Source organism: Bufo bufo, chromosome 6, assembly GCF_905171765.1.
Source record: "Bufo bufo chromosome 6, aBufBuf1.1, whole genome shotgun sequence".
In the NCBI taxonomy this organism is placed as follows: domain Eukaryota; kingdom Metazoa; phylum Chordata; class Amphibia; order Anura; family Bufonidae; genus Bufo; species Bufo bufo.
Window position 1 is genome coordinate 436465836 of NC_053394.1, and position 26992 is coordinate 436492827.

The 26992-nt window shown below is 49.5% G+C and overlaps 1 protein-coding gene across 1 annotated transcript in view; it reads right to left on the minus strand.

Annotated features, from left to right (window-relative positions):
* The window catches only part of CACNG4 (calcium voltage-gated channel auxiliary subunit gamma 4), a 37447-nt gene that overhangs the window by 3130 nt on the left and 7325 nt on the right, over window positions 1-26992 (minus strand). Inside the window, exon 2 of the mRNA XM_040437443.1 lies at window positions 5838-5921. Within this exon, the coding sequence (XP_040293377.1) occupies window positions 5838-5921 (84 nt within the window). The remainder of the gene's footprint in view (window positions 1-5837; window positions 5922-26992) is intronic.

Genomic DNA, 26992 nt, shown 5'->3' on the forward strand with positions numbered 1-26992 from the left:
GAGCAGAGAGTGACGGTGCGGATGTAGGAAAAGGGGGCTTAGGAGCAGAGAGTGACGGTGTGAATGTAGGAAAAGGGGGTTCAGGAGCAGAGAGTGACGGTGCGTATGTAGGAAAAGGGGGTTCAGGAGCAGAGAGTGACGCTGCAGATGTAGAAAAAGGGGCTCAGGAGCAGAGAGTGACGGTGCAGATGTAGGAAAAGAGGCTCAGGAGCAGAGAGTGACGGTGCGGATGTAGGAAAAGGGGGTTCAGGAGCAGAGAGTGATGGTGCAGATGTAGGAAAAGGGGGTTCAGGAGCAGAGAGTGACGGTGCGGATGTAGGAAAAGGGGCTCAGGAGCAGAGAGTGACGGTGCGGATGTAGGAAAAGGGGGTTCAGGAGCAGAGAGTGATGGTGCGGATGTAGGAAAAGGGGGTTCAGGGGCAGAGAGTGACGGTGCGGATGTAGGAAAAGGGGGTTCAGGAGCAGATGTAGAAAAAGGGGGCTCAGGAGCAGATGTAGCAAAAGGGGGCTCAGGAGCAGAGAGTGACGATGCGGATGTAGGAAAAGGGGGCTCAGGAGCAGAGAGTGACGGTGCGGATGTAGAAAAAGGGGGCTCAGGAGCAGAGAGTGACGGTGCGGATGTAGAAAAAGGGGGTTCAGGAGCAGAGAGTGACGGTGCGGATGTAGGAAAAGGGGCTCAGGAGCAGAGAGTGACGGTGCGGATGTAGGAAAAGGGGGTTCAGGAGCAGAGAGTGACGGTGCGGATGTAGGAAAAGGGGGTTCAGGAGCAGAGAGTGACGGTGCGGATAAAGGAAAAGGGGGCCCAGGAGCAGAGAGTGACCGTGCGGATGTAGGAAAAGGAGGTTCAGGAGCAGAGAGTGACGGTGCGGATGTAGGAAAAGGGGGCTCAGGAGCAGAGAGTGACCGTGCGGATGTAGAAAAAGGGGGTTCAGGAGCAGAGAGTGACGGTGCGGATGTACGAAAAGGGGGCTCAGGAGCAGAGAGTGACGGTGCGGATGTAGGAAAAGGGGCTCAGGAGCAGAGAGTGACGGTGCGGATGTAGGAAAAGGGGGTTCAGGAGCAGAGAGTGATGGTGCGGATGTAGGAAAAGGGGGTTCAGGGGCAGAGAGTGACGGTGCGGATGTAGGAAAAGGGGGTTCATGAGCAGATGTAGAAAAAGGGGGCTCAGGAGCAGATGTAGAAAAAGGGGGCTCAGGAGCAGAGAGTGACGGTGCGGATGTAGGAAAAGGGGGCTCAGGAGCAGAGAGTGACGGTGCGGATGTAGAAAAAGGGGGCTCAGGAGCAGAGAGTGACGGTGCGGATGTAGAAAAAGGGGGTTCAGGAGCAGAGAGTGACGGTGCGGATGTAGGAAAAGGGGCTCAGGAGCAGAGAGTGACGGTGCGGATGTAGGAAAAGGGGGTTCAGGAGCAGAGAGTGACGGTGCGGATGTAGGAAAAGGGGGTTCAGGAGCAGAGAGTGACGGTGTGGATAAAGGAAAAGGGGGCTCAGGAGCAGAGAGTGACGGTGCGGATGTAGGAAAAGGGGGTTCAGGAGCAGAGAGTGACGGTGCGGATGTAGGAAAAGGGGGCTCAGGAGCAGAGAGTGACCGTGCGGATGTAGAAAAAGGGGGTTCAGGAGCAGAGAGTGACGGTGCGGATGTAGGAAAAGGGGGCTCAGGAGCAGAGAGTGACGGTGCGGATGTAGGAAAAGGGGGTTCAGGAGCAGAGAGTGACGGTGCGGATGTAGGAAAAAGGGGCTCAGGAGCAGAGAGTGATGATGCAGATGTAGGAAAAGGGGGTTCAGGAGCAGAGAGCGACGGTGCGGATGTAGGAAAAGGGTGCTCAGGAGCAGAGAGTGATGGTGCAGATGTAGGAAAAGGGGGCTCAGGAGCAGAGAGTGACGGTGCGGATGTAGGAAAAGGGGGTTCAGGAGCAGAGAGTGATGGTGCGGATGTAGGAAAAGGGGGTTCAGGAGCAGAGAGTGATGGTGCAGATGTAAAAAGGGGGTTCAGGAGCAGAGAGTGACGGTGCAGATGTAGGAAAAGGGGACTCAGGAGCAGAGAGTGACGGTGCGGATGTAGGAAAAGGGGCTCAGGAGCAGAGAGTGACGGTGCGGATGTAGGAAAAGGGGGTTCAGGAGCAGAGAGTGATGGTGCGGATGTAGGAAAAGGGGGTTCAGGGGCAGAGAGTGACGGTGCGGATGTAGGAAAAGGGGGTTCAGGAGCAGATGTAGAAAAAGGGGGCTCAGGAGCAGATGTAGAAAAAGGGGGCTCAGGAGCAGAGAGTGACGATGCGGATGTAGGAAAAGGTGGCTCAGGAGCAGAGAGTGACGGTGCGGATGTAGAAAAAGGGGGCTCAGGAGCAGAGAGTGACGGTGCGGATGTAGAAAAAGGGGGTTCAGGAGCAGAGAGTGACGGTGCGGATGTAGGAAAAGGGGCTCAGGAGCAGAGAGTGACGGTGCGGATGTAGGAAAAGGGGGTTCAGGAGCAGAGAGTGACGGTGCGGATGTAGGAAAAGGGGGTTCAGGAGCAGAGAGTGACGGTGCGGATAAAGGAAAAGGGGGCTCAGGAGCAGAGAGTGACGGTGCGGATGTAGGAAAAGGAGGTTCAGGAGCAGAGAGTGACGGTGCGGATGTAGGAAAAGGGGGCTCAGGAGCAGAGAGTGACCGTGCGGATGTAGAAAAAGGGGGTTCAGGAGCAGAGAGTGACGGTGCGGATGTAGGAAAAGGGGGCTCAGGAGCAGAGAGTGACGGTGCGGATGTAGGAAAAGGGGGTTCAGGAGCAGAGAGTGACGGTGCGGATGTAGGAAAAGGGGGTTCAGGAGCAGAGAGTGACGGTGCGGATGTAGGAAAAGGGGGTTCAGGAGCAGAGAGCGACGGTGCGGATGTAGGAAAAGGGTGCTCAGGAGCAGAGAGTGACGGTGCGGATGTAGGAAAAGGGGGTTCAGGAGCAGAGAGTGATGGTGCAGATGTAAAAAGGGGGTTCAGGAGCAGAGAGTGACGGTGCAGATGTAGAAAAAGGGGGTTCAGGAGCAGAGAGTGACGGTGCGGATGTAGGAAAAGGGGGTTCAGGAGCAGAGAGTGATGGTGCGGATGTAGGAAAAGGGGGTTCAGGAGCAGAGAGTGATGGTGCAGATGTAAAAAGGGGGTTCAGGAGCAGAGAGTGACGGTGCATATGTAGGAAAAGGGGACTCAGGAGCAGAGAGTGATGGTGCGGATGTAGGAAAAGGGGCTCAGGAGCAGAGAGTGACGGTGCGGATGTAGGAAAAGGGGGTTCAGGAGCAGAGAGTGACGGTGCAGATGTAGGAAAAGGGGCTCAGGAGCAGAAAGTGATGGTGCAGATGTAGGAAAAGGGGGCTTAGGAGCAGAGAGTGACCGTGCGGATGTAGAAAAAGGGGGTTCAGGAGCAGAGAGTGACGGTGCGGATGTAGGAAAAGGGGGCTCAGGAGCAGAGAGTGACGGTGCGGATGTAGGAAAAGGGGGTTCAGGAGCAGAGAGTGACGGTGCGGATGTAGGAAAAGGGGGCTCAGGAGCAGAGAGTGATGATGCAGATGTAGGAAAAGGGGGTTCAGGAGCAGAGAGCGACGGTGCGGATGTAGGAAAAGGGTGCTCAGGAGCAGAGAGTGATGGTGCAGATGTAGGAAAAGGGGGCTCAGGAGCAGAGAGTGACGGTGCGGATGTAGGAAAAGGGGGTTCAGGAGCAGAGAGTGATGGTGCGGATGTAGGAAAAGGGGGTTCAGGAGCAGAGAGTGACGGTGCGGATGTAGGAAAAGGGGGCTCAGGAGCAGAGAGCGATGATGCAGATGTAGGAAAAGGGGGTTCAGGAGCAGAGAGCGACGGTGCGGATGTAGGAAAAGGGTGCTCAGGAGCAGAGAGTGATGGTGCAGATGTAGGAAAAGGGGGCTCAGGAGCAGAGAGTGACGGTGCGGATGTAGGAAAAGGGGGTTCAGGAGCAGAGAGTGATGGTGCGGATGTAGGAAAAGGGGGTTCAGGAGCAGAGAGTGATGGTGCAGATGTAAAAAGGGGGTTCAGGAGCAGAGAGTGATGGTGCAGATGTAAAAAGGGGGTCCAGGAGCAGAGAGTGACGGTGCAGATGTAGGAAAAGGGGACTCAGGAGCAGAGAGTGACGGTGCGGATGTAGGAAAAGGGGGCTCAGGAGCAGAGAGTGACGGTGCGGATGTAGGAAAAGGGGGTTCAGGAGCAGAGAGTGACGGTGCGGATGTAGGAAAAGGGGGCTCAGGAGCAGAGAGTGATGATGCAGATGTAGAAAAAGGGGGCTCAGGAGCAGAGAGTGACGGTGCGGATGTAGAAAAAGGGGGTTCAGAGCCAATGGGGCATGAAAGTTGTTGGGGTGGCTGCGGACGTGGGGACAGGGCAGCGGGTGTCCCGGGCGCTGTATTTATAAACAGGTTAGGATATGGACAGTAAAGCGGGTGAAAGTGGGGGATATTGGGAGAAGGGTCAAGGACTGATAGGGGGTGATGGTGGGACAAGGGGGTTTGGGGTGAATGTGGCCGCCGCTCTGTTGTGGGGGGATGATATTTTTTGCTATGTGGGGGCTCCTGATACGTTGTTGCTAATTTCTTTATGGATACATCCCATGTTTTCTCCTCAGTAGCTGTTACGTTGCGCGGTCTGTGTTTTTATAATGCGTGGGGTGGGGGTTGGGGGGTCTTACGCTTCAGTGCACCCCTCCCCCCCTCAGGCTCAGCCTATTTTAGGAAACGTCTTCTTTTACTTTTCCATTTGAAGGTGACGAATGAACTGGAAACATCAGAAGTCATCATCGTACCCCAGGTACGGAGCCCTGGGCGCAGGTTTGTCCGCTCCGGCCGCCGCATCTGCTGTTCACTTATGTTATTTACAAAATAAAACTAAAAAGTGTCAAAAAGGGTAATAGCAATAAAGTTTATTGAATGAAGCGTGTTCTTGTCAATAAACTTTAATTAAATGCCTTAGACTAAGCCATGGGGCCCTTCGAGGGAGGGGCCTGATCCTAGTTAATGACCCTCTTTGCTATTAGATATGAGATGCTGTTTTCTATCTACATCATAGCAAAATCATGAAAAACAGGTTGCAGTTTTTCACGTTTTTCCCCCCTAGTGGTAGCAGTATCATAATAATTTATTTCTTGTTGGCAGATGTGTCCCCTCTAAATGCTCATTAAAGCCTCAGGACACAGCAAGACCGGAGAAAGATGCCGGAGCCGAAGGAAGTGTGCGTTAATGACTGCGATCCGCTCAAACATCAAAGGGAACATCACCTTGAACTAATCCGCAAAATGTCTCTTTATAAAGCACCAGAGGGAAATAACTGAAAAATAATATTACTACTGACAACCTGCCTGTATATCATGTCTGAGAGGTAGTCACAGCCCCGCCCCCTGCTGATGACATCACTGATATAATGACATGTGATCAGACATGAGATCCACACTCCTTATACTACAGGAACATCTATTCATCTATTACTGCTGACAACCTGCCTGTATATCCTGTCTGAGAGGTAGTCACAGCCCCGCCCCCTGCTGATGACATCACTGATATAATGACATGTGATCAGACATGAGATCCACACTCCTTATACTACAGGAACATCTATTCATCTATTACTGCTGACAACCTGCCTGTATATCCTGTCTGAGAGGTAGTCACAGCCCCGCCCCCTGCTGATGACATCACTGATATAATGACATGTGATCAGACATGAGATCCACACTCCTTATACTACAGGAACATCTATTCATCTATTACTGCTGACAACCTGCCTGTATATCATGTCTGAGAGGTTGTCACAGCCCCGCCCCCTGTTACTCACTGATAGAAGGTGACCCCTGCAGACATAGTAGGGGTTGTACTCACGCAGCAGATATTCGGAGCTGTCGTGGTCATAGTCGTTGTCTTCTGGAAAGTGATTAATCCTGAAGCAACTTCCTTTGTAGAGACCTGAAGAAAAGGAGAAAAACATGGAGGTGATTCTGCTGGAAACCTCCGGAGATGCCCCTTAGATGGTGGCAACTAAACTATGTTCGAATAAAGTAATAGGTGTAAATGTAAAGAAAATGAATAAATACCCCCACTCTAGCTTTTTAGAAACTGACATAATGGAGCTCGGGCTCAAGAGGTCCCATGTAACAGGCTGCAATCAATTACCAGCACTTTGGGAAGAAGTGCAGCTCAGCACTGAGAGGACATCGAAAAGACGAAGGATCTTCTGCTTTGAATGGCTGATAACAGGGGTAATAGACTGTATTCTCCTGTCCTACAGTCATCCTCTCCCCTGAAATGGCTGATAACAGGGGGCAATAGACTGTATTCTCCTGTCCTACAGTCATCCTCTCCTCTGTAATGGCTGATAACAGGGGGCAATAGACTGTATTCTCCTGTCCTACAGTCATCCTCTCCCCTGAAATGGCTGATAACAGGAGGCAATAGACTGTATTCTCCTGTCCTACAGTCATCCTCTCCCCTGAAATGGCTGATAACAGGGAGCAATAGATTGTATTCTCCTGTCCTACAGTCATCCTCTCCCCTGAAATGGCGGATAACAGGGAGCAATAGACTGTATTCTCCTGTCCTACAGTCATCCTCTCCCCTGAAATGGCTGATAACAGGAAGCAATAGACTGTATTCTCCTGTCCTACAGTCATCCTCTCCCCTGAAATGGCTGATAACAGGGGGCAATAGACTGTATTCTCCTGTCCTACAGTCATCCTCTCCCCTGAAATGGCTGATAACAGGGGACAATAGACTGTATTCTACTGTCCTACAGTCATCCTCTCCCCTGAAATGGCTGATAACAGGAAGCAATAGACTGTATTCTCCTGTCCTACAGTCATCCTCTCCCCTGAAATGGCTGATAACAGGAGGCAATAGACTGTATTCTCCTGTCCTACAGTCATCCTCTCCTCTGAAAGGGCTGATAACAGGGAGCAATAGACTGTATTCTCCTGTCCTACAGTCATCCTCTCCTCTGAAATGGCTGATAACAGGGGGCAATAGATTGTATTCTCCTGTCCTACAGTCATCCTCTCCCCTGAAATGGCTGATAACAGGGGGCAATAGATTGTATTCTCCTGTCCTACAGTCATCCTCTCCCCTGAAATGGCTGATAACAGGGGACAATAGACTGTATTCTCCTGTCCTACAGTCATCCTCTCCCCTGAAATGGCTGATAACAGGGGACAATAGACTGTATTCTACTGTCCTACAGTCATCCTCTCCCCTGAAATGGCTGATAACAGGGGGCAATAGACTGTATTCTCCAGTCCTACAGTCATCCTCTCCCCTGAAATGGCTGATAACAGGAGGCAATAGACTGTATTCTCCTGTCCTACAGTCATCCTCTCCTCTGAAATGGCTGATAACAGGGGGCAATAGATTGTATTCTCCTGTCCTACAGTCATCCTCTCCCCTGAAATGGCTGATAACAGGGGACAATAGACTGTATTCTACTGTCCTACAGTCATCCTCTCCCCTGAAATGGCTGATAACAGGGGGCAATAGACTGTATTCTCCAGTCCTACAGTCATCCTCTCCCCTGAAATGGCTGATAACAGGAGGCAATAGACTGTATTCTCCTGTCCTACAGTCATCCTCTCCTCTGAAATGGCTGATAACAGGGGGCAATAGACTGTATTCTCCTGTCCTACAGTCATCCTCTTCCCTGAAATGGCTGATAACAGGGGGCAATAGACTGTATTCTCCTGTCCTACAGTCATCCTCTTTCCTGAAATGGCTGATAACAGGAGGCAATAGACTGTATTCTCCTGTCCTACAGTCATCCTCTCCCCTGAAATGGCGGATAACAGGGGGCAATAGATTGTATTCTCCTGTCCTACAGTCATCCTCTCCCCTGAAATGGCGGATAACAGGGAGCAATAGACTGTATTCTCCTGTCCTACAGTCATCCTCTCCCCTGAAATGGCTGATAACAGGAAGCAATAGACTGTATTCTCCTGTCCTACAGTCATCCTCTCCCCTGAAATGGCTGATAACAGGGGGCAATAGACTGTATTCTCCTGTCCTACAGTCATCCTCTCCCCTGAAATGGCTGATAACAGGGGGCAATAGACTGTATTCTCCTGTCCTACAGTCATCCTCTCCCCTGAAATGGCTGATAACAGGAAGCAATAGACTGTATTCTCCTGTCCTACAGTCATCCTCTCCCCTGAAATGGCTGATAACAGGAGGCAATAGACTGTATTCTCCTGTCCTACAGTCATCCTCTCCCCTGAAATGGCTGATAACAGGGAGCAATAGACTGTATTCTCCCGTCCTCCAGTCATCCTCTCCCCTGAAATGTCTGATAACAGGGAGCAATAGACTGTATTCTCCTGTCCTACAGTCATCCTCTCCTCTGAAAGGGCTGATAACAGGAGGCAATATACTGTATTCTCCTGTCCTACAGTCATCCTCTCCTCTGAAAGGGCTGATAACAGGGAGCAATAGACTGTATTCTCCAGTCCTACAGTCATCCTCTCCCCTGAAATGGCTGATAACAGGGGGCAATAGACTGTATTCTCCTGTCCTACAGTCATCCTCTCCCCTGAAATGGCTGATAACAGGAGGCAATAGATTGTATTCTCCTGTTCTACAGTCATCCTCTCCCCTGAAATGGCTGATAACAGGGGGCAATAGACTATTCTCCTGTCCTACAGTCATCCTCCACCCTGAAATGGCTGATAACAGGGGGCAATAGATTGTATTCTCCTGTCCTACAGTCATCCTCTCCCCTGAAATGGCTGATAACAGGGGGCAATAGACTGTATTCTCCAGTCCTACAGTCATCCTCTCCCCTGAAATGGCTGATAACAGGAGGCAATAGACTGTATTCTCCTGTCCTACAGTCATCCTCTCCTCTGAAATGGCTGATAACAGGGGGCAATAGACTGTATTCTCCTGTCCTACAGTCATCCTCTTCCCTGAAATGGCTGATAACAGGGGGCAATAGACTGTATTCTCCTGTCCTACAGTCATCCTCTTTCCTGAAATGGCTGATAACAGGAGGCAATAGACTGTATTCTCCTGTCCTACAGTCATCCTCTTCCCTGAAATGGCTGATAACAGAAGGCAATAGACTGTATTCTCCTGTCCTACAGTCATCCTCTCCCCTGAAATGGCTGATAACAGGGGGCAATAGACTGTATTCTCCTGTCCTACAGTTATCCTCTCCCCTGAAATGGCTGATAACAGGAGGCAATAGACTGTATTCTCCTGTCCTACAGTCATCCTCTCCTCTGAAAGGGCTGATAACAGGGAGCAATAGACTGTATTCTCCTGTCCTACAGTCATCCTCTCCCCTGAAATGGCTGATAACAGGAGGCAATAGACTGTATTCTCCTGTCCTACAGTCATCCTCTCCTCTGAAAGGGCTGATAACAGGGAGCAATAGACTGTATTCTCCTGTCCTACAGTCTTCCTCTCCCCTGAAATGGCTGATAACAGGAGGCAATAGACTGTATTCTCCTGTCCTACAGTCATCCTCTTCCCTGAAATGGCTGATAACAGGGAGCAATAGACTGTATTCTCCTGTCCTATAGTCATCCTCTCCTCTGAAAGGGCTGATAACAGGGAGCAATAGACTGTATTCTCCAGTCCTACAGTCATCCTCTCCCCTGAAATGTCTGATAACAGGAGGCAATAGATTGTATTCTCCTGTCCTACAGTCATCCTCTTCCCTGAAATGGCTGATAACAGGGAGCAATAGACTGTATTCTCCTGTCCTACAGTCATCCTCTCCTCTGAAATGGCTGATAACAGGGGGCAATAGACTGTATTCTCCTGTCCTACAGTCATCCTCTACCCTGAAATGGCTGATAACAGGGGGCAATAGATTGTATTCTCCTGTCCTACAGTCATCCTCTCCCCTGAAATGGCTGATAACAGGGGGCAATAGACTGTATTCTCCAGTCCTACAGTCATCCTCTTTCCTGAAATGGCTGATAACAGGAGGCAATAGACTGTATTCTCCTGTCCTACAGTCATCCTCTCCCCTGAAATGGCTGATAACAGGGGGCAATAGATTGTATTCTCCTGTCCTACAGTCATCCTCTCCCCTGAAATGGCTGATAACAGGAGGCAATAGACTGTATTCTCCTGTCCTACAGTCATCCTCTCCCCTTAAATGGCTGATAACAGGGGGCAATAGACTGTATTCTCCTGTCCTACAGTCATCCTCTTTCCTGAAATGGCTGATAACAGGAGGCAATAGACTGTATTCTCCTGTCCTACAGTCATCCTCTCCCCTGAAATGGCTGATAACAGGGGCAATAGACTGTATTCTCCTGTCCTACAATCATCTTCTCCCCTGAAATGGCTGATAACAGGAGGCAATAGACTGTATTCTCCTGTCGTACAGTCATCCTCTCCCCTGAAATGGCTGATAACAGGGGGCAATAGACTGTATTCTCCTGTACTACAGTCATCCTCTTCCCTGAAATGGCTGAAAACAGAAGTAATAGACTGTATTCTCCTGTCCTACAGTCATCCTCACTCCTGAAATGGCTGATAACAGGGGGCAATAGATTGTATTCTCCTGTCCTACAGTCATCCTCCCCTGAAATGGCTGATAACAGGAGGCAATAGACTGTATTCTCCTGTCCTACAGTCATCTTCTCCCCTGAAATAGCTGATAACAGGGGGCAATAGACTGTATTCTCCTGTCCTACAATCATCTTCTGCCTGAAATGGCTGATAACAGGAGGCAATAGACTGTATTCTCCTGTCCTACAGTCATCCTCTCCCCTGAAATGGCTGATAACAGGGGGCAATAGACTGTATTCTCCTGTCCTACAGTCATCCTCTTCCCTGAAATGGCTGATAACAGGAGCAATAGACTGTATTCTCCTGTCCTACAGTCATCCTCTCCCCTGAAATGGCTGATAACAAGAGGCAATAGATTGTATTCTCCTGTCCTACAGTCATCCTCTCCCCTGAATTGGCTGATAACAGGGGGCAATAGACTGTATTCTCCTGTCCTACAGTCATCCTCTCCCCTGAAATGGCTGATAACAGGGGCAATAGACTGTATTCTCCTGTCCTACAATCATCTTCTCCCCTGAAATGGCTGATAACAGGAGGCAATAGACTGTATTCTCCTGTCGTACAGTCATCCTCTCCCCTGAAATGGCTGATAACAGGGGGCAATAGACTGTATTCTCCTGTACTACAGTCATCCTCTTCCCTGAAATGGCTGAAAACAGAAGTAATAGACTGTATTCTCCTGTCCTACAGTCATCCTCACTCCTGAAATGGCTGATAACAGGGGGCAATAGATTGTATTCTCCTGTCCTACAGTCATCCTCCCCTGAAATGGCTGATAACAGGAGGCAATAGACTGTATTCTCCTGTCCTACAGTCATCTTCTCCCCTGAAATAGCTGATAACAGGGGGCAATAGACTGTATTCTCCTGTCCTACAATCATCTTCTGCCCTGAAATGGCTGATAACAGGAGGCAATAGACTGTATTCTCCTGTCCTACAGTCATCCTCTCCCCTGAAATGGCTGATAACAGGGGGCAATAGACTGTATTCTCCTGTCCTACAGTCATCCTCTTCCCTGAAATGGCTGATAACAGGAGCAATAGACTGTATTCTCCTGTCCTACAGTCATCCTCTCCCCTGAAATGGCTGATAACAAGAGGCAATAGACTGTATTCTCCTGTCCTACAGTCATCCTCTCCTCTGAAATGGCTGATAACAGGAGGCAATAGATTGTATTCTCCTGTCCTACAGTCATCCTCTCCCCTGAATTGGCTGATAACAGGGGGCAATAGACTGTATTCTCCTGTCCTACAGTCATCCTCTCCCCTGAAATGGCTTATAACAGGGGCAATAGACTGTATTCTCCTGTCCTACAATCATCTTCTCCCCTGAAATGGCTGATAACATCTCAATAGGTGTACCATTAACCTGATGATCTAATTGTCACCATGCCATGGCAGTGTCACAGCCAGACAGCTGAGAAGCGCTCACAGGAGCTTCTCAGATCCTCCTCCTTGAATTTCTTTGTTTTGGTTTAGTTTCTCATCTCGTTAGTCTATCTCAGCTGTCATGCAGTTGGACTGATTGCTACCCTTTAAGTTCCTCCCCATAATGCAGTAGTGTGCGGCTGATACAACTTCCTGGAGTGTGTGTGCATCCAGTTCCCAGTTCCCAGTTCCCAGTTCCCAGTTCCCAGTTCCCAGTTCCCAGTTCCTCAGTCGTCTGCAAGATAAGTGCTGTTTATGTATTTATGATTTTGTCTTTTCTGGATCCAGGTGACCCTGACTCCCTCCGTGTCAGTGTAGGGAGCCGGTGGTCGTGTCCCTTCACTATTGTAAGGTCTTCAGGTAATAGATAGCCGAGGAACGTGGATATGCGGCCATCCACCTTTGGGGTGTTCGCATAGGCTGAGCAGTGAGGGAGAGCGGCAGGTCTATTGCAGGGGTCTCCCTTTGTTCCTTAGTTGTGGATCCAGAGAGACATTGTTTATATGGTATTGTCTTGTTTCCTGTACACCATCCGTGACATTATCAGCCGCCAAAAACGTCTCAAGCATGGATCCGGTTTCACTTTTGGCTGAACGCTTTCAGGGTCTTTCTTTGGAGGTAGCTGATCTCCGTAAGACTTTTTCTCAGTTTCAAGTGACCGGTTCAGCTTGCGTTCATGGAGTTTGTGCTGAGCCTAAGATCTCGCTCCCGGATACGTTCTCCGGGGGTAGTGAGAATTTTGTGCGTTTTAGAGAGGCTTGCAAACTCCATTTTCGCCTTCTTCCCCATTCTTCTGGTGATGAAGAACGGAGGGTGGGGATCGTTATATCGCTGCTCAGGGGTAACGCTCAGTCCTGGGCCTTTTCGCTGCCGGAGGGGGCACGGCCCCTTCGTTCAGTGGATGAATTCTTTTTAGCCCTGGGTCAGATATATGATGATCCGGATCGTATTGCTCTGGCTGAGTCTAGACTACGTCTGTTATGCCAGGGTAAACAATCCGCAGAGATATACTGCTCAGAATTTCGGAGATGGGCAGCAGATACGGGTTGGAATGATGCTGCACTCCGAAGTCAATTTTGCTATGGTCTTTCAGAGGGATTGAAAGATGCATTTGCCTTTCATGAAAGACCTACCTCCTTGGATTCTGCTATGTCTCAGGCTGTTCGTATTGACAGGCGTCTTAGAGAGAGAGGAGAGATCTCTCCTTCCTGTCATACTCAGTCCCGGGACAGTGCAGCGGTCTCATTCTGTGCACAGGGGTCTCAGTCGCTGTCAGCCCCTTCTGAGCAGGAGTCCATGCAGCTGGGGTTGATTGCCTCTGACAATAGAAGATTCAGCCCGCAGGGGAGGGTTTGTTTTTGTTGTGGAGGTATAAATCATCTGGCAAATGTTTGTCCCTCTAGGAGATTCAGGCAGTTTTCTGGGAGTAATAAAGAGACAAAAAGGAAAAAATCTTTCAAAAAAGTTCCGTCTGTTACTAATGGCAGGGTTGAGGCGGAAATTGAAGGTTTTCCGTTTGCTTGTAGTTCCCGTTTTGTCCTGCCTGCTAGGGTGGCGCTAGAGAGCAAGAGTATTTTTTGTGAGATTTTTGTGGATAGTGGAGCAGCTGTCAACCTCATTGATAATCAATTTGCAATAACTCATGGTTTCCAGGTATGCACTTTGGGAAAGGATATTCCTGTTTTTGCTATTGATTCAGCTCTACTTTCTCAGAAATCATTAAAGGGCATAGTTCACAATATCCGTTTAATTGTGAGTGATGCTCATGTTGAGGATGTGTCATGTTTCGTCCTTAGCGGTTTGCCTACTCCTCTAGTGTTGGGGCTACCCTGGCTCACTAAACATAACCCCACCATTGATTGGCAAGCGAGGCAAATAAATGGTTGGAGTAACTTTTGCAGAGAGAATTGCCTCATAACATCTGTTTCTGAGGTTTCTACTAAGACTGTACCACCTTTCCTCTCTGAATTTTTGGATGTCTTCTCTGAGAGTGGAGTTCAGGGTTTACCTCCGCACAGGGAGTATGATTGCCCTATTAATCTCATCCCAGGCGCCAAGCTGCCTAAATCTCGTTTATACAATCTCTCCCAACCTGAGAGGGTCGCTATGCGGGCTTATATCTCTGAGAGTCTGAGAAATGGACACATACGACCCTCGAAGTCACCTGTTGCCGCTGGTTTTTTCTTTGTTAAGAAAAAAGATGGTTCTTTAAGACCTTGTCTGGATTTCAGGGAGCTGAACAGTATCACTATTCGTGACCCTTATCCGCTTCCTCTGATCCCGGACCTGTTTAACCAGATTGTTGGGGCTAAAGTCTTTTCCAAATTAGACCTAAGAGGGGCATACAACCTGGTTAGGGTCAGAGAAGGAGACGAATGGAAGACGGCTTTCAATACCCGAGGGCCATTTTGAGAATTTGGTTATGCCTTTTGGTTTGATGAATGCCCCAGCCGTTTTTCAGCATTTCGTCAACAGCATTTTTTATCATTTAATGGGAAAATTTGTATTAGTGTATTTGGATGACATTTTGATTTTTTCTCCTGATTTCAAGACTCATAAGGAACACTTACGTCAGGTCTTGCTCATCCTGCGGGAGAATAAATTATACGCGAAACTGGAAAAATGTGTGTTTGCGGTTCCAGAAATCCAATTTCTGGGGTTTCTTGTCTCCGCTTCTGGTTTTCGCATGGACCCCGAGAAGGTCCGCGCTGTGCTTGAGTGGGAGCTTCCTGAGAATCAGAAGGCGCTGATGCGTTTTTTGGGCTTTGCCAATTATTACAGGAAATTTATTTAGAATTATTCCTCTGTTGTTAAACCACTCACTGATATGACCAGAAAGGGGGTAGATTTTTCTTCCTGGTCGGTAGAGGCGCGTAAGGCCTTTTCTAATATCAAGGAGAGTTTTGCTTCCGCTCCCATCCTAGTACAACCTGATATTTCGTTACCCTTCATAGTTGAGGTTGATGCTTCTGAGGTAGGGGTGGGTGCGGTCTTGTCTCAGGGTTCCTCTCCTGCCAAATGGCAACCGTGTGCCTTTTTCTCAAAGAAACTCTCCTCCGCAGAGAGAAATTATGATGTGGGAGATAGGGAATTGTTGGCCATCAAGTTGGCTTTTGAGGAATGGCGCCATTGGCTAGAGGGAGCCAGACACCCTATTACCGTGTTTACTGACCATAAAAATCTGGCCTACTTGGAGTCAGCCAAGCGTCTGAACCCGAGACAGGCCAGATGGTCTTTGTTCTTTTCAAGGTTTAATTTTGTTGTTACGTTTCGCCCTGGGGTTAAGAATGTGAAGGCAGATGCCCTGTCACGTTGTTTTCCAGGAGGTGGGAATTTTGAAGACCCGGGTCCCATTTTGGCTGAAGGTGTGGTGGTCTCTGCTCTTTTTCCTGAATTGGAGGCAGAGGTGCAGGCAGCCCAGTCAGAAGCTCCTGATCTTTGTCCTCCTGGGAGGTTGTTTGTGCCTCTCGCTTTGAGACACAAGATTTTTAAAGAACACCACGACACGGTCCTTGATGGGCACCCGGGGGCAAGAGCCACACTGGATCTCATCGCTCGGAGATTCTGGTGGCCTGCGCTTCGTAAGTCGGTTGAGGGTTTTGTGGCAGCTTGCGAGACTTGCGCTCGTGCCAAGGTCCCTCATTCACGGCAATCAGGTCCTCTCCTTCCTTTGCCCATTCCTTCCCGTCCTTGGACACATCTGTCCATGGACTTCATAACGGACTTGCCTCGTTCCTCGGGGAAGTCTGTGATTCTGGTGGTGGTGGACCGTTTTAGCAAAATGGTGCATTTTATCCCTTTTCCTGGTTTGCCCAATGCTAAGACGCTGGCGCAGGCATTTATTGACCACATTGTCAAATTGCATGGGATTCCTTCAGACATAGTCTCTGATAGGGGCACGCAGTTTGTTTCCAGATTCTGGAAGGCTTTCTGTTCTCGCTTGGGGGTTCGGTTGTCATTCTCTTCTGCTTTCCATCCGCCGTCGAATGGCCAGACAGAGCGCGTCAATCAGAATCTGGAGACATATCTGCGCTGTTTTGTGGCGGAGAATCAGGAGGATTGGTGTTCTTTTTTGTCCCTTGCTGAGTTTGCTTTAAATAACCGTCGTCAGGAGTCCTCTGATAAGTCACCATTTTTTGGTGCATATGGGTTCCATCCGCAGTTTGGGACTTTCTCGGGAGAGGGCTCTTCTGGTTTGCCTGATGAGGACAAATTCTCCTTGTCTTTGTCATCTATTTGGCAAAAGATTCAGGATAATCTAAAGAGCATGAGTGAGAGATATAAGCGTGTGGCGGATAAGAGACGTGTGCCTGGTCCGGACCTGAATGTTGGTGATCTGGTGTGGTTGTCTACCAAGAATATCAAATTGAAGGTTCCCTCCTGGAAGTTGGGTCCTAGGTTTATTGGGCCTTACAAGATCCTGTCTGTCATCAATCCTGTTGCCTACCGTCTTGATCTTCCTTAGACTTGGAAGATCCATAATGTTTTTCATAAGTCCTTATTGAAACCTTATGTTCAACCTATTGTACCCTCGCCTTTGCCTCCTCCTCCGATTATGGTTGATGGAAATCTTGAATTTCAGGTCTCTAGGATTGTGGATTCTCGTCTTGTCCGCGGTTCCCTCCAGTACCTCGTTCATTGGGAGGGTTATGGTCCTGAGGAGAGGATGTGGGTCCCAGTGACGGACATTAAGGCCTCTTGTCTCATCAGGGCTTTCCATAGGTCCCATCCTGAGAAGGTGGGCTCTGAGTGTCCGGAGTCCACTCCTAGAGGGAGGGGTACTGTCACAGCCGACAGCTGAGAAGCGCTCACAGGAGCTTCTCAGATCCTCCTCCTTGAATTTCTTTGTTTTGGTTTAGTTTCTCATCTCGTTAGTCTATCTCAGCTGTCATGCAGTTGGACTGATTGCTACCCTTTAAGTTCCTCCCCATAATGCAGTAGTGTGCGGCTGATACAACTTCCTGGAGTGTGTGTGCATGCTGTTCCCAGTTCCCAGTCCTCAGTCGTCAGTCGTCTGCAAGATAAGTGCTGTTTATGTATTTATGATTTTGTCTTTTCTGGATCCAGGTGACCCTGACTCCCTCCGTGTCAGTGTAGGGAGCCGGTGGTCGTGTCCCTTCACTATTGTAGGGTCTTCAGGTAATAGATAGCCGAGGAACGTGGATATGCGGCCATCCACCTTTGGGGTGTTCGCATAGGCTGAGCAGTGAGGGAGAGCGGCAGGTCTATTGCAGGGGTCTCCCTTTGTTCCTTAGTTGTGGATCCAGAGAGACATTGTTTATATGGTATTGTCTTGTTTCCTGTACACCATCCGTGACAGGCAGAGGCTACCTCATAGGAGTATAGGACCTAACTGCAATAGTTTGAGTCTGTGGACAACACAATAGAAGAACCAAAAATGTAAGCAGAAGACCAACTAAAATAATAGATAAACTAATAATAGATAAACAAATATATTGTGTTATTAGAGCTAACTGCCATAATAGATGAACCAACTATCTTGGTAGATGACCCAACCATCTTGCTGGAAGAATCTACTACCACAGTAGAAAGACCAAGTCATAAGCGCCATACGTGCCATAATAAAAGGGGTAACCATCTAAATAGTAGAACTTCTTGGTAGAAGATTCAGTCATTTTGTTAGGGGACAACTATTACAGTAAAAACACCAAGATACAGACCAAAAGCTAACGGTAATAGATGAACATTCAACCATCTCAGCATCTTACTACTAAAGTTAGAAAACTCAACTGTCTTGCTTGCAGACTCCACTACTACAATGGAAGACTCAAACATCTCAGGAGAATATCGTCCAGCTATGGTAGACCCAGTCATTGGAGTAGAAGACCCAACCATCTCAGTAGAATACCCAGTCATCAGAAGATCCAACAACCATAGACAAAAAACCAACCCTATCTGTAGACAGCTCATCCACCACAGTAGAAGACTAAACCACTATGCTTTTTACCCCTTTTCTACAAGGGTTCCATATGATTGGGCATTTCTCTTGCTCCGCACATGTTTACTCTTAAAATTTTTGGTAGTGGTTGTGGATAAAAATTTCTGGGGCCCATGTTCAAGGGCCCATATTTACCTGTATACGAAACATCTCTCTACAACCTAGAAGATGACAGTAAAGAACTGCTATAACTGTGGATGTTAACAGGCCACCATACAAAACGTTTGCCCTGTCTCTGAACTCCAGGTTGTCACCCCTGTTTCTCCTCTGTAGTGGAACTTTGCCGTTCAGTCTCCAGGAGCGAGAGTTGCAATATTGGAAGTGAGATGTAAATGCATTTTTAAAAACATCTAAAACGTTCACACCTTGGGCTGTCATGTAAAACTAGGACATGTCTTCAAAGGAAAAAGTGCGAACAGAGTCAGGGTAATGCGGTGCAGGTTGGAAGAGATTGTACGCTGACACAAATAAGGTTTAATAGAGAGAAATAACATGGCGTGGTGTCAGGGAGCGGTGCTGAGGGCGGACATGTGTCTCCAGCGCCGGGGCTCAGATGTGACTCAGTGGACAGCTCCGGGAGACAGGATAACGAGACTTCCTAATGAATGAGAGGGACAAAGCTGGGGGTAATCTCCCTCTGGCGGATGCTTGTCCCCGATTACTAGCCAAATGCCACATCACAGATACAAGCGCAGGGCGGCGTGTTTACGGCTGTCGGCTCCAATGATTGTTCATCCCAACACAAAAGTTGGTGGATGAATGGCGACACAAGGCATCGCCTGATGTAGACTCACCTAACACCACCCTGAAGACAAAGGAAAACCGACATATTCACTAGACATATATCACAGTATCGGCTGTTACTCCGTATATATGGACACTGCCCAGACCCAGTACAGCTTCCCCTGTCCTGTATACTGGGTGTAATCCTTAGTATCTGCTTTTATTCTGTATATATATATATATACACTGCACAGTACCACTTCTCCTGTCCTGCATATTGGGTGTAATCCTCAGTATACAGGTGTAATCCTTAGTATCTGCTCTTATTATGGGTGTAATCCTTAGTATCTGCTCTTATTCTGTATATATATATATATATATATATATATATATATATATATATATATATATATATACACACACACACATACACACTACACAGTACCACTTCTCCTGTCCTGTATCACATAGACTCACTTCATGAATGAGGAACAGAATATTAGATCAGCAGTAAAGACAGACCCAGGTTATACCAGCTGTACATATATAATTATATACAGGAGATACCCAGGTTATACCAGCATGATCCATATCATTATATACAAGAAGATGTATAACTTATACCAGCTGTACATATATAATTATATACAGGAGATGCCCAGGTTATACCAGCATGCTCCACATTACTATATACAGGAATATGTATAACTTATACCAGCTGTACATATATAATTATATACAAGAGATACCCAGGTTATACCAGCATGCTCCATATCACTATATACAAGAAGATGTATAACTTATACCAGCTGTACATATATAATTATATACAGGAGATACCCAGGTTATACCAGCATGCTCCGTATCACTATATACAAGAAGATGTATAACTTATACCAGCTGTACATATATAATTATATACAGGAGATACCCAGGTTATACCAGCATGGTCCATATCACTATATACAAGAAGATGTATAACTTATACCAGCTGTACATATATAATTATATACAGGAGATACCCAGGTTATACCAGCATGCTCCGTATCACTATATACAAGAAGATGTATAACTTATACCAGCTGTACATATATAATTATATACAGGAGATACCCAGGTTATACCAGCATGGTCCATATCACTATATACAAGAAGATGTATAACTTATACCAGCTGTACATATATAATTATATACAGGAGATGCCCAGGTTATACCAGCACGCTCCATATCACTATATACAAGAAGATGTATAACTTATACCAGCTGTACATATTCAGCAGGCTGAATCCAGCCTGCTTTTGTGGGAGGGGCGTAGGGGGCTTCTTAAGCTCCGCCGCCCAGCTCTCCGGGTGCACGTCCTCTCTCGCCTTTACGTTTGGTAGGAGGAGTTGCACCCGTCAGTCCTTTGCTTCCGGCCAAGCTGCTCCCACGTGCGGCGTTTCTGCGCGCCAGAATCCGCCGCTTCCCTGGTAAGTTGCTCCCCTCCAGCTTCCTTCCATCCCCCTCCCGCGTCCACACCAACCACCCCGCAGCCACCACCTCAACCCCCGCCGGTCCGCTCCTTCACCTGCCGCTCCCGCCCTGCCTCCATGCGCTCCAGCTTGGAGCGCATCACGTGACCGCAGGGCGGAAGTCGGTGGGGGCCGCCGGCACGATCCATCCTGCCCCCCGCACTCAGAAACCGGCTCATTCAGTCCCCAGGGTCCCCACAGATCCCCCTCTTACCGTGCCACCTCTCCCCGCAGGACCACGCACCGCTCGGCCAGCTCCTTCCACCGGGTCCATCGCTGCGGCCGGCGTCTGGTTCCCCACTCCCGCCCCTTCCGCCTGCCGTGCGTCCCAGCGTGGAACGCATCGCACGGCCGCCGCGGGTCAGGGGTCGGCGGGGTCACTCCTGCTATCACAGGGGTCGGCGGGGTCACTCCAGCTGTCACTCCTGCTATCTGTCCGACCGCGGCCGCACGCAGGGACAGAGTTGGATGCAGGGGGCTTATCTGTGCAGCGCCCCCTCATAAACGCACTTGATTCCCCACCAATAAATTTCCAAACCTCTTGTATTGATTTCCCACGCAGCAGCTCAGACTGTTTCCAGTCCTGACCATCTCAGTCACACATCAGCATGCATGGCTAGGTTCTGAGGGACCGGCCTCAATCGTGCCAGTCTCGATGCATGCTGATGTACCTTCAGTGCTTGTGCCCCTGCCCAGCTCCCGGCAATGTATGTGCATATATCTGTTCACTATATTCCCATTGCACGGTAATCTCACATTCCAACCAGGGTATCCCAGTTTACTTTCCACCGGAAATCCGTGGCGCCACTTCTCCCTTCCGGGCATAGTAAACTATCTTTCCCCCGCCATGCTGCCCCCCCCCCCTCTTCCTCCTGTCGCCAACATGTCCTTAGATGTGCATGGGGTCTCTAGTCTCACAGGGATCAGGGGATACTCAAGCAGCTGATTAGGCACATACGCATCCCCCACTGACTCCAATGCAGAGAATGTATCTCCAGCTGACCTTCTTCTTCTGAGCACAGGGACCGTGCGCCTCCTGGTCTCTTTTTGCTTAGTGAGAAAGAAAAAAAAAAAAAAAAAAAAACACCCCCTGCATCAGGGGAGGGACAGTACGGTCTTCGCCCGGCATCCGTCCCTCCCGCTTTTGGCCCCCCCCCCCCCCCCCCAAAAAAAAAAAAAAAAAAAAAAAAAAAAAAAAAATCCGGTTCGCACACCCACTACTTTCTGTCCGCAGGAACGCCCTGCTCTCTTCTCTTTTCTTTCCTCTCTCTCTGGTCACTTGTCCACACCTGTTTCCATCCGGCATCACCTGTCTGTGTCCATCTCTCTCTTTGTTTTTTCGCTCGGGTCACGCAACCCATGTGTCTTCAAGGTGGTGCGCCCACCTCGCTTACACACACCTCCCCTGGGCCTGGTACGCCCAGGCCCTACCTTGTCCCTCTTCTCCAAAGGTACGCCCTGAACCGCTCCTTAACCTCGTCCACCCAGGATCGCCCTGGCACACATTTCACCCTCTGACCCCTTGTTGCATTCTCCATCAGTTTCGCCGGGATGCATTCCCACCCATGGCGCGCTTCCCACCCCTTCGCTTGCCGCTGCAGCAGTCACACGCGGCATTCCCGGCACCGGCCCGGTCATATCCCAGGGAAACCGCTGGTCGCGCACCAGCCATGGTTTCCCAAAAATCAACACGTCCGGTTTTGTTCTTTCAGGTGGCTAAGCTACTCCGCGAAGTGCTCCCTTAAAAAACTATTTCGATCTTCCAGGTAAGTAGCAGACACGATTCGCTATTCTGGCCGCCCGGCATAGCCAATCGTTGCATCATACACCGTTCTTTGTAGGCAAAGCAGTGACATTCTCGGCTTCCCCTGTTTTCCCGTCCCCGTTTTTTCGCGGCATAGACGGCTCCTGTGACTTAAGGTAAGTTGACAATTCACGCCCGCCAAGGGGATCACGCGTCCTACGGCCGCCTCCAGACGCTCTCGCTCCCCCTCCAGCTTTTCGTCTTCTCCCTCTTCGTTTTTCAGCTCTAAACATGTCCCACGTTTCCGATCTCGAGGACGCTCTATCAACCGTGGAGTCCGCGGTATCGGAGCGAGCAAGTCGCTCTTCTTATCGGATATGGACCATTCCCAAGATGATCGCCGAGCTCAACAAGCGAGGAATCCGCCACTCGGCCACGGCCCGAAAGGCCGAATTATATCGTCTATTGTTTCCTGAGCCATCCACAGAGTCCACGGAGCAGGTGTCCATGTCAACCATACAGTTGTCACTGACACAACTTCACGCCGCGATCAATAACATGTCCAGCGCCATGGGCGACTTCAACACCAGACTCCAGGCAGTCGAAAGCAGGGACGCTTCGCCTGCTGCTCCCTCCAGTCCCGCCCCTGGTCCTTCCACTTCTCAGCCGTCGTCCCCAGGTAGGTCGTCCGGGGCTCCCGAAATAGCTCCTTCCTTTTTCGTCCCCGAAAACCTGCGCAGAGACATACTCGCAGGCAAGGACGTGAACCTGGCAGCGGTCCTCATCTCCACGCACGACACGGTGGAAAATCGGACCATCGCATGCGGGGACGTGTCCGTAGTTCTGAAGGCCAAGGACTCCCGCCTGAATAAAAAACTCTCCATCCCGGAGTTCGTGCTCGCGTTCAGCCTCTACCGCGACATCATCTGCTCGGCACATCCCGCTAGAAGAGAGGAGCTGGACGCTTACTTATACCGGGTCACGGAGCTCGGACACAAATACGGAGGTTGCTCTTTCTACGACTATCACCGGTCGTTTTCGGCGAAGGCAGCCGCAGCCCTCGCCCAGTTCCGGCATATCACCAATTGGGCCTCTCTGGACATGGAGCTATTCTGCAGACACTTTGCAGGTCTCAGGTCACCTTTTTGCTCCAACTGCCAGTCAGTTCTGCATGCATCCGACTGGTGCCCAAACGCCCACGCCCCATCCCAGCCCAAACAGTTGCCCAACACTTCTGCCCCCCAGAAACCGGGTCCGCTCCTGGACAAATTAGGTCGCCCAATTGTGTTCCTGGGTAAAAACCAGTTGTGCAACAACTTTAATTCCAGTTTCTGCAATTACAGCAAATGTAAGGCGCTCCACATTTGTTCCACCTGCTTCCGGGCCCATCCCCAGTCCTCCTGCTCCCAGCGCTCGGCAAAGCTGACTAGCCGACATTAATGTCCCCCTTCTCGTCTCCCTCCTCAATACCCATCACGATCCCGCCTTCGTCGATTTCCTGCGTTCCGGTTTTTCAACAGGTTTCCACACCGGTCTTGTCACTCTGCCCCGGGATTCCTGGGAGACCCCCAATCTCATGTCGGCCATAGAGGACCCGGCCTCGGTGGATTCTCTTTTGCAGGTCGAGCTGCAGAAGGGTTTCATCATAGGCCCTTTTCCCACCCCTCCCTTCCAGGTCTACAGGGTGAGCCCTATCGGGCTGGTCTGCAAGAAGAATACCAATAAAAAACGCTTAATCTACGACTTGTCTGCGCCTCATGCATCTGACGTCCCGAGTCTCAACTCCCTGATACCATCGGAAGAATACTCCATGCACTACTCTTCCCTGGATGAAGCCATCCAACTCATCCTACAGGTTGGGGTGGGCGCTTGGCTCTCAAAAGCGGACATTTCGGACGCTTTCAAGCTCCTGCCAATCCATCCACACCTCTGGGGGTTTCACGGGATCAAATGGAGGGACCAGTACTTCTTCGCCACCCGCCTCACGTTCGGGTCAAAGAGCAGCCCCTGGCTCTTTGATCAGTTCGCCCAGGCCCTCCATTGGATCCTGGTAAACCACGGGAATTGTCCCAGAGTCATACACTACCTGGACGATTTCTTGCTGATCGAGCACCCCAACCACGTGCCCGACCGATTGGAAAGTCTCCTTAGCATTTTCTCCGCCTTACAGGTCCCAGTGGCGCCATCAAAGGTCGATGGCCCTAATACGGCCCTCACCTTCTTGGGTATCACGCTAGATACCTGCAGAATGGAAGCCAGACTCCCAGAGGACAAACTTGTGAGACTCCAATCAACCATTTCCGCTCACATAGGATCCAGAACCATGACCAAGGGCGACCTGCAGTCACTTCTGGGTTATCTCAACTTCGCAACCCGCATCATGCCACAAGGACGATCCTTCACAGCAAGACTCCTCCAATTATTACCAACAGCCACTACCCAGGACTCGCTGATTCAACTGGACCGTGAAGCCCTGGCCGACCTAGACATGTGGAGGATCTTTCTGGCAGCATGGAATGGCATCTCCATGTTTGTCCCTCGCTGGAGTCCCACCTGTCCGACCGTGTACTCCGATGCGGCCGCGTCCGTCGGGTTCGGCGCCTTATTCGGCCACCAGTGGTTCGCCGGTTCCTGGCCCTCTCAAATCCACTCAGACCCTCAAGCCATTCAGTCCTCTCCGCTCCTTGAGTTGTACCCCATCGTGGCAGCCGCACAAGTCTGGGGCGAAGAATGGAGTAACATGCCAGTTCGGTTCATCACCGACAACCACACGGTCGTCGACATCATCACTAAAGGCAGATCCAGCTCACCCAAAGTCATGCGCTTCCTACGCAAACTCACCTGGCTTGCCCTCAAACACAATTTTCATGTTTCTTGCACCCACATCCAGGGCATCAGAAACGTCGCAGCGGATGCCTTGTCTCGCCTAAATCTAACTCTCTTTTTCCAGGTCATGCCGCAAGCCGAGAGAATCGGGATTCCCCCCCCGGACTTCGGCTCCCTGATCCTGGACTAGACAGACACCTATCCATGGCTCAAAATCTCATCCGCAAGTCCTTGTCCGAAAACTCCACCAGGAATTACCAGTCAGGTTGGAAAACTTTCCAGGTTTTTCGTCGCCTTCACCCCAGGGGCAACGTAAGCGAAACCACTTTCATCATGGCCTTCCTGGCATACTGCCACAAGGACCTACACCTCTCTTTCAGCACCATCAGATCATATCTGTCAGGGGTCCAACATCACCTCATGATCAGTCATCCAGACAGCAACTCAGTCTTTTCTTCCCACGCCATCAAAGCCACACTGCGGGGTATTCAAAAAAGCTCTCACAAACCCATTCCCTCCAGGCAACCTGTGTCAGGGGACCTGTTCAGGAAACTCTCCTCCTCCCTAGACGGCAGTCCTTTTGGCCCTTTCAGAAGCTGCATTCTCAAGGCCGCCCTCTACCTAAGCTTTTACGGCTTTCTCCGGCCCGGGGAATTCACCGGCACCTCTCCTCACAACATAGGCCCCACTCTAAACCAACTCATCCGTAGTCACGAACATTTCACTTTCACCTTGCCAGTCTCCAAAACTTCACAAATCGGGCCCCCAGTGCGCATAGAATACTTCCCTACCTCCAACTCCTGGTGTCCCGTGGCCGTCCTCAACAGGTTGCTAATCACCCTGGGCAACCGGGCTCCCGCCAGCCCTCTCCTTCCTTTCCCGTCACAGCCACTCACCTCCTCGCAGTTTGTCAAACACATTCGCAGCCTCGCGTCAGGGCTAGGGTTCAACCCCCAGGCCATCACGGGCCATTCGTTCAGGATCGGAGCCGCCTCCAAACATGGGGTACCGGCCCACATCATACGCAAAATGGGTCGCTGGAAGTCCTCTTGTTTCTCACAATACATCCCGCAGCCAAAAGCCGAAATCGCCGCAGCTTTCTCTGACTTGGTTCTGTAATTCCATCTTCCACAATAAAGAGTCGTTTCCTAAACCTTTCCTACTCGTATTTTTGCCCCCTTTATTTGGCCTACCCTCATCACGTGGCAACAGGCACACCACCAGCCACTTTAGCTAGTTAGGTTCAGTCACACTCATCAGGCTTCGCGCCGTAGCCAGGACCACAAATTCAGCAGGCTGAATCCAGCCTGCTTTTGTGGGAGGGGCGTAGGGGGCTTCTTAAGCTCCGCCGCCCAGCTCTCCGGGTGCACGTCCTCTCTCGCCCCTCCCTCCCGGCCCTTCTCCTTACATCTCCCAGGGTATGCCCCCTTTATTTGGCCTACCCTCATCACGTGGCAACAGGCACACCACCAGCCACTTTAGCTAGTTAGGTTCAGTCACACTCATCAGGCTTCGCGCCGTAGCCAGGACCACAAATATAATTATAAACAGGAGATACCCAGGTTATACCAGCATGGTCCATATCACTGTATACAAGAAGATGTATAACTTATACCAGCTGTACATATATAATTATATACAGGAGATACCCAGGTTATACCAGCATGGTCCATATCACTATATACAAGAAGATGTATAACTTATACCAGCTGTACATATATATTTATATACAGGAGATGCCCAGGTTATACCAGCATGGTCCATATCACTGTATACAAGAAGATGTATAACTTATACCAGCTGTACATATATAATTATATACAGGAGATGCCCAGGTTATACCAGCATGCTCCATATCACTATATACAGGAAGATGTATAACTTATACCAGCTGTACATATATAATTATATACAGGAGATACCCAGGTTATACCAGCATGCTCCATATCACTATATACAAGAGGATGTATAACTTATACCAGCTGTACATATATAATTATATTCAGGAGATACCCAGGTTATACCAGCATGGTCCATATCACTATATACAAGAAGATATATAACTTATACCAGCTGTACATATATAATTATATACAGGAGATACCCAGGTTATACCAGCATGCTCCATATCACTATATACAAGAAGATGTATAACTTATACCAGCTGTACATATATAATTATATACAGGAGATACCCAGGTTATACCAGCATGGTCCATATCACTATATACAAGAAGATGTATAACTTATACCAACTATACCTCTCTTGCCCCTACCTAGT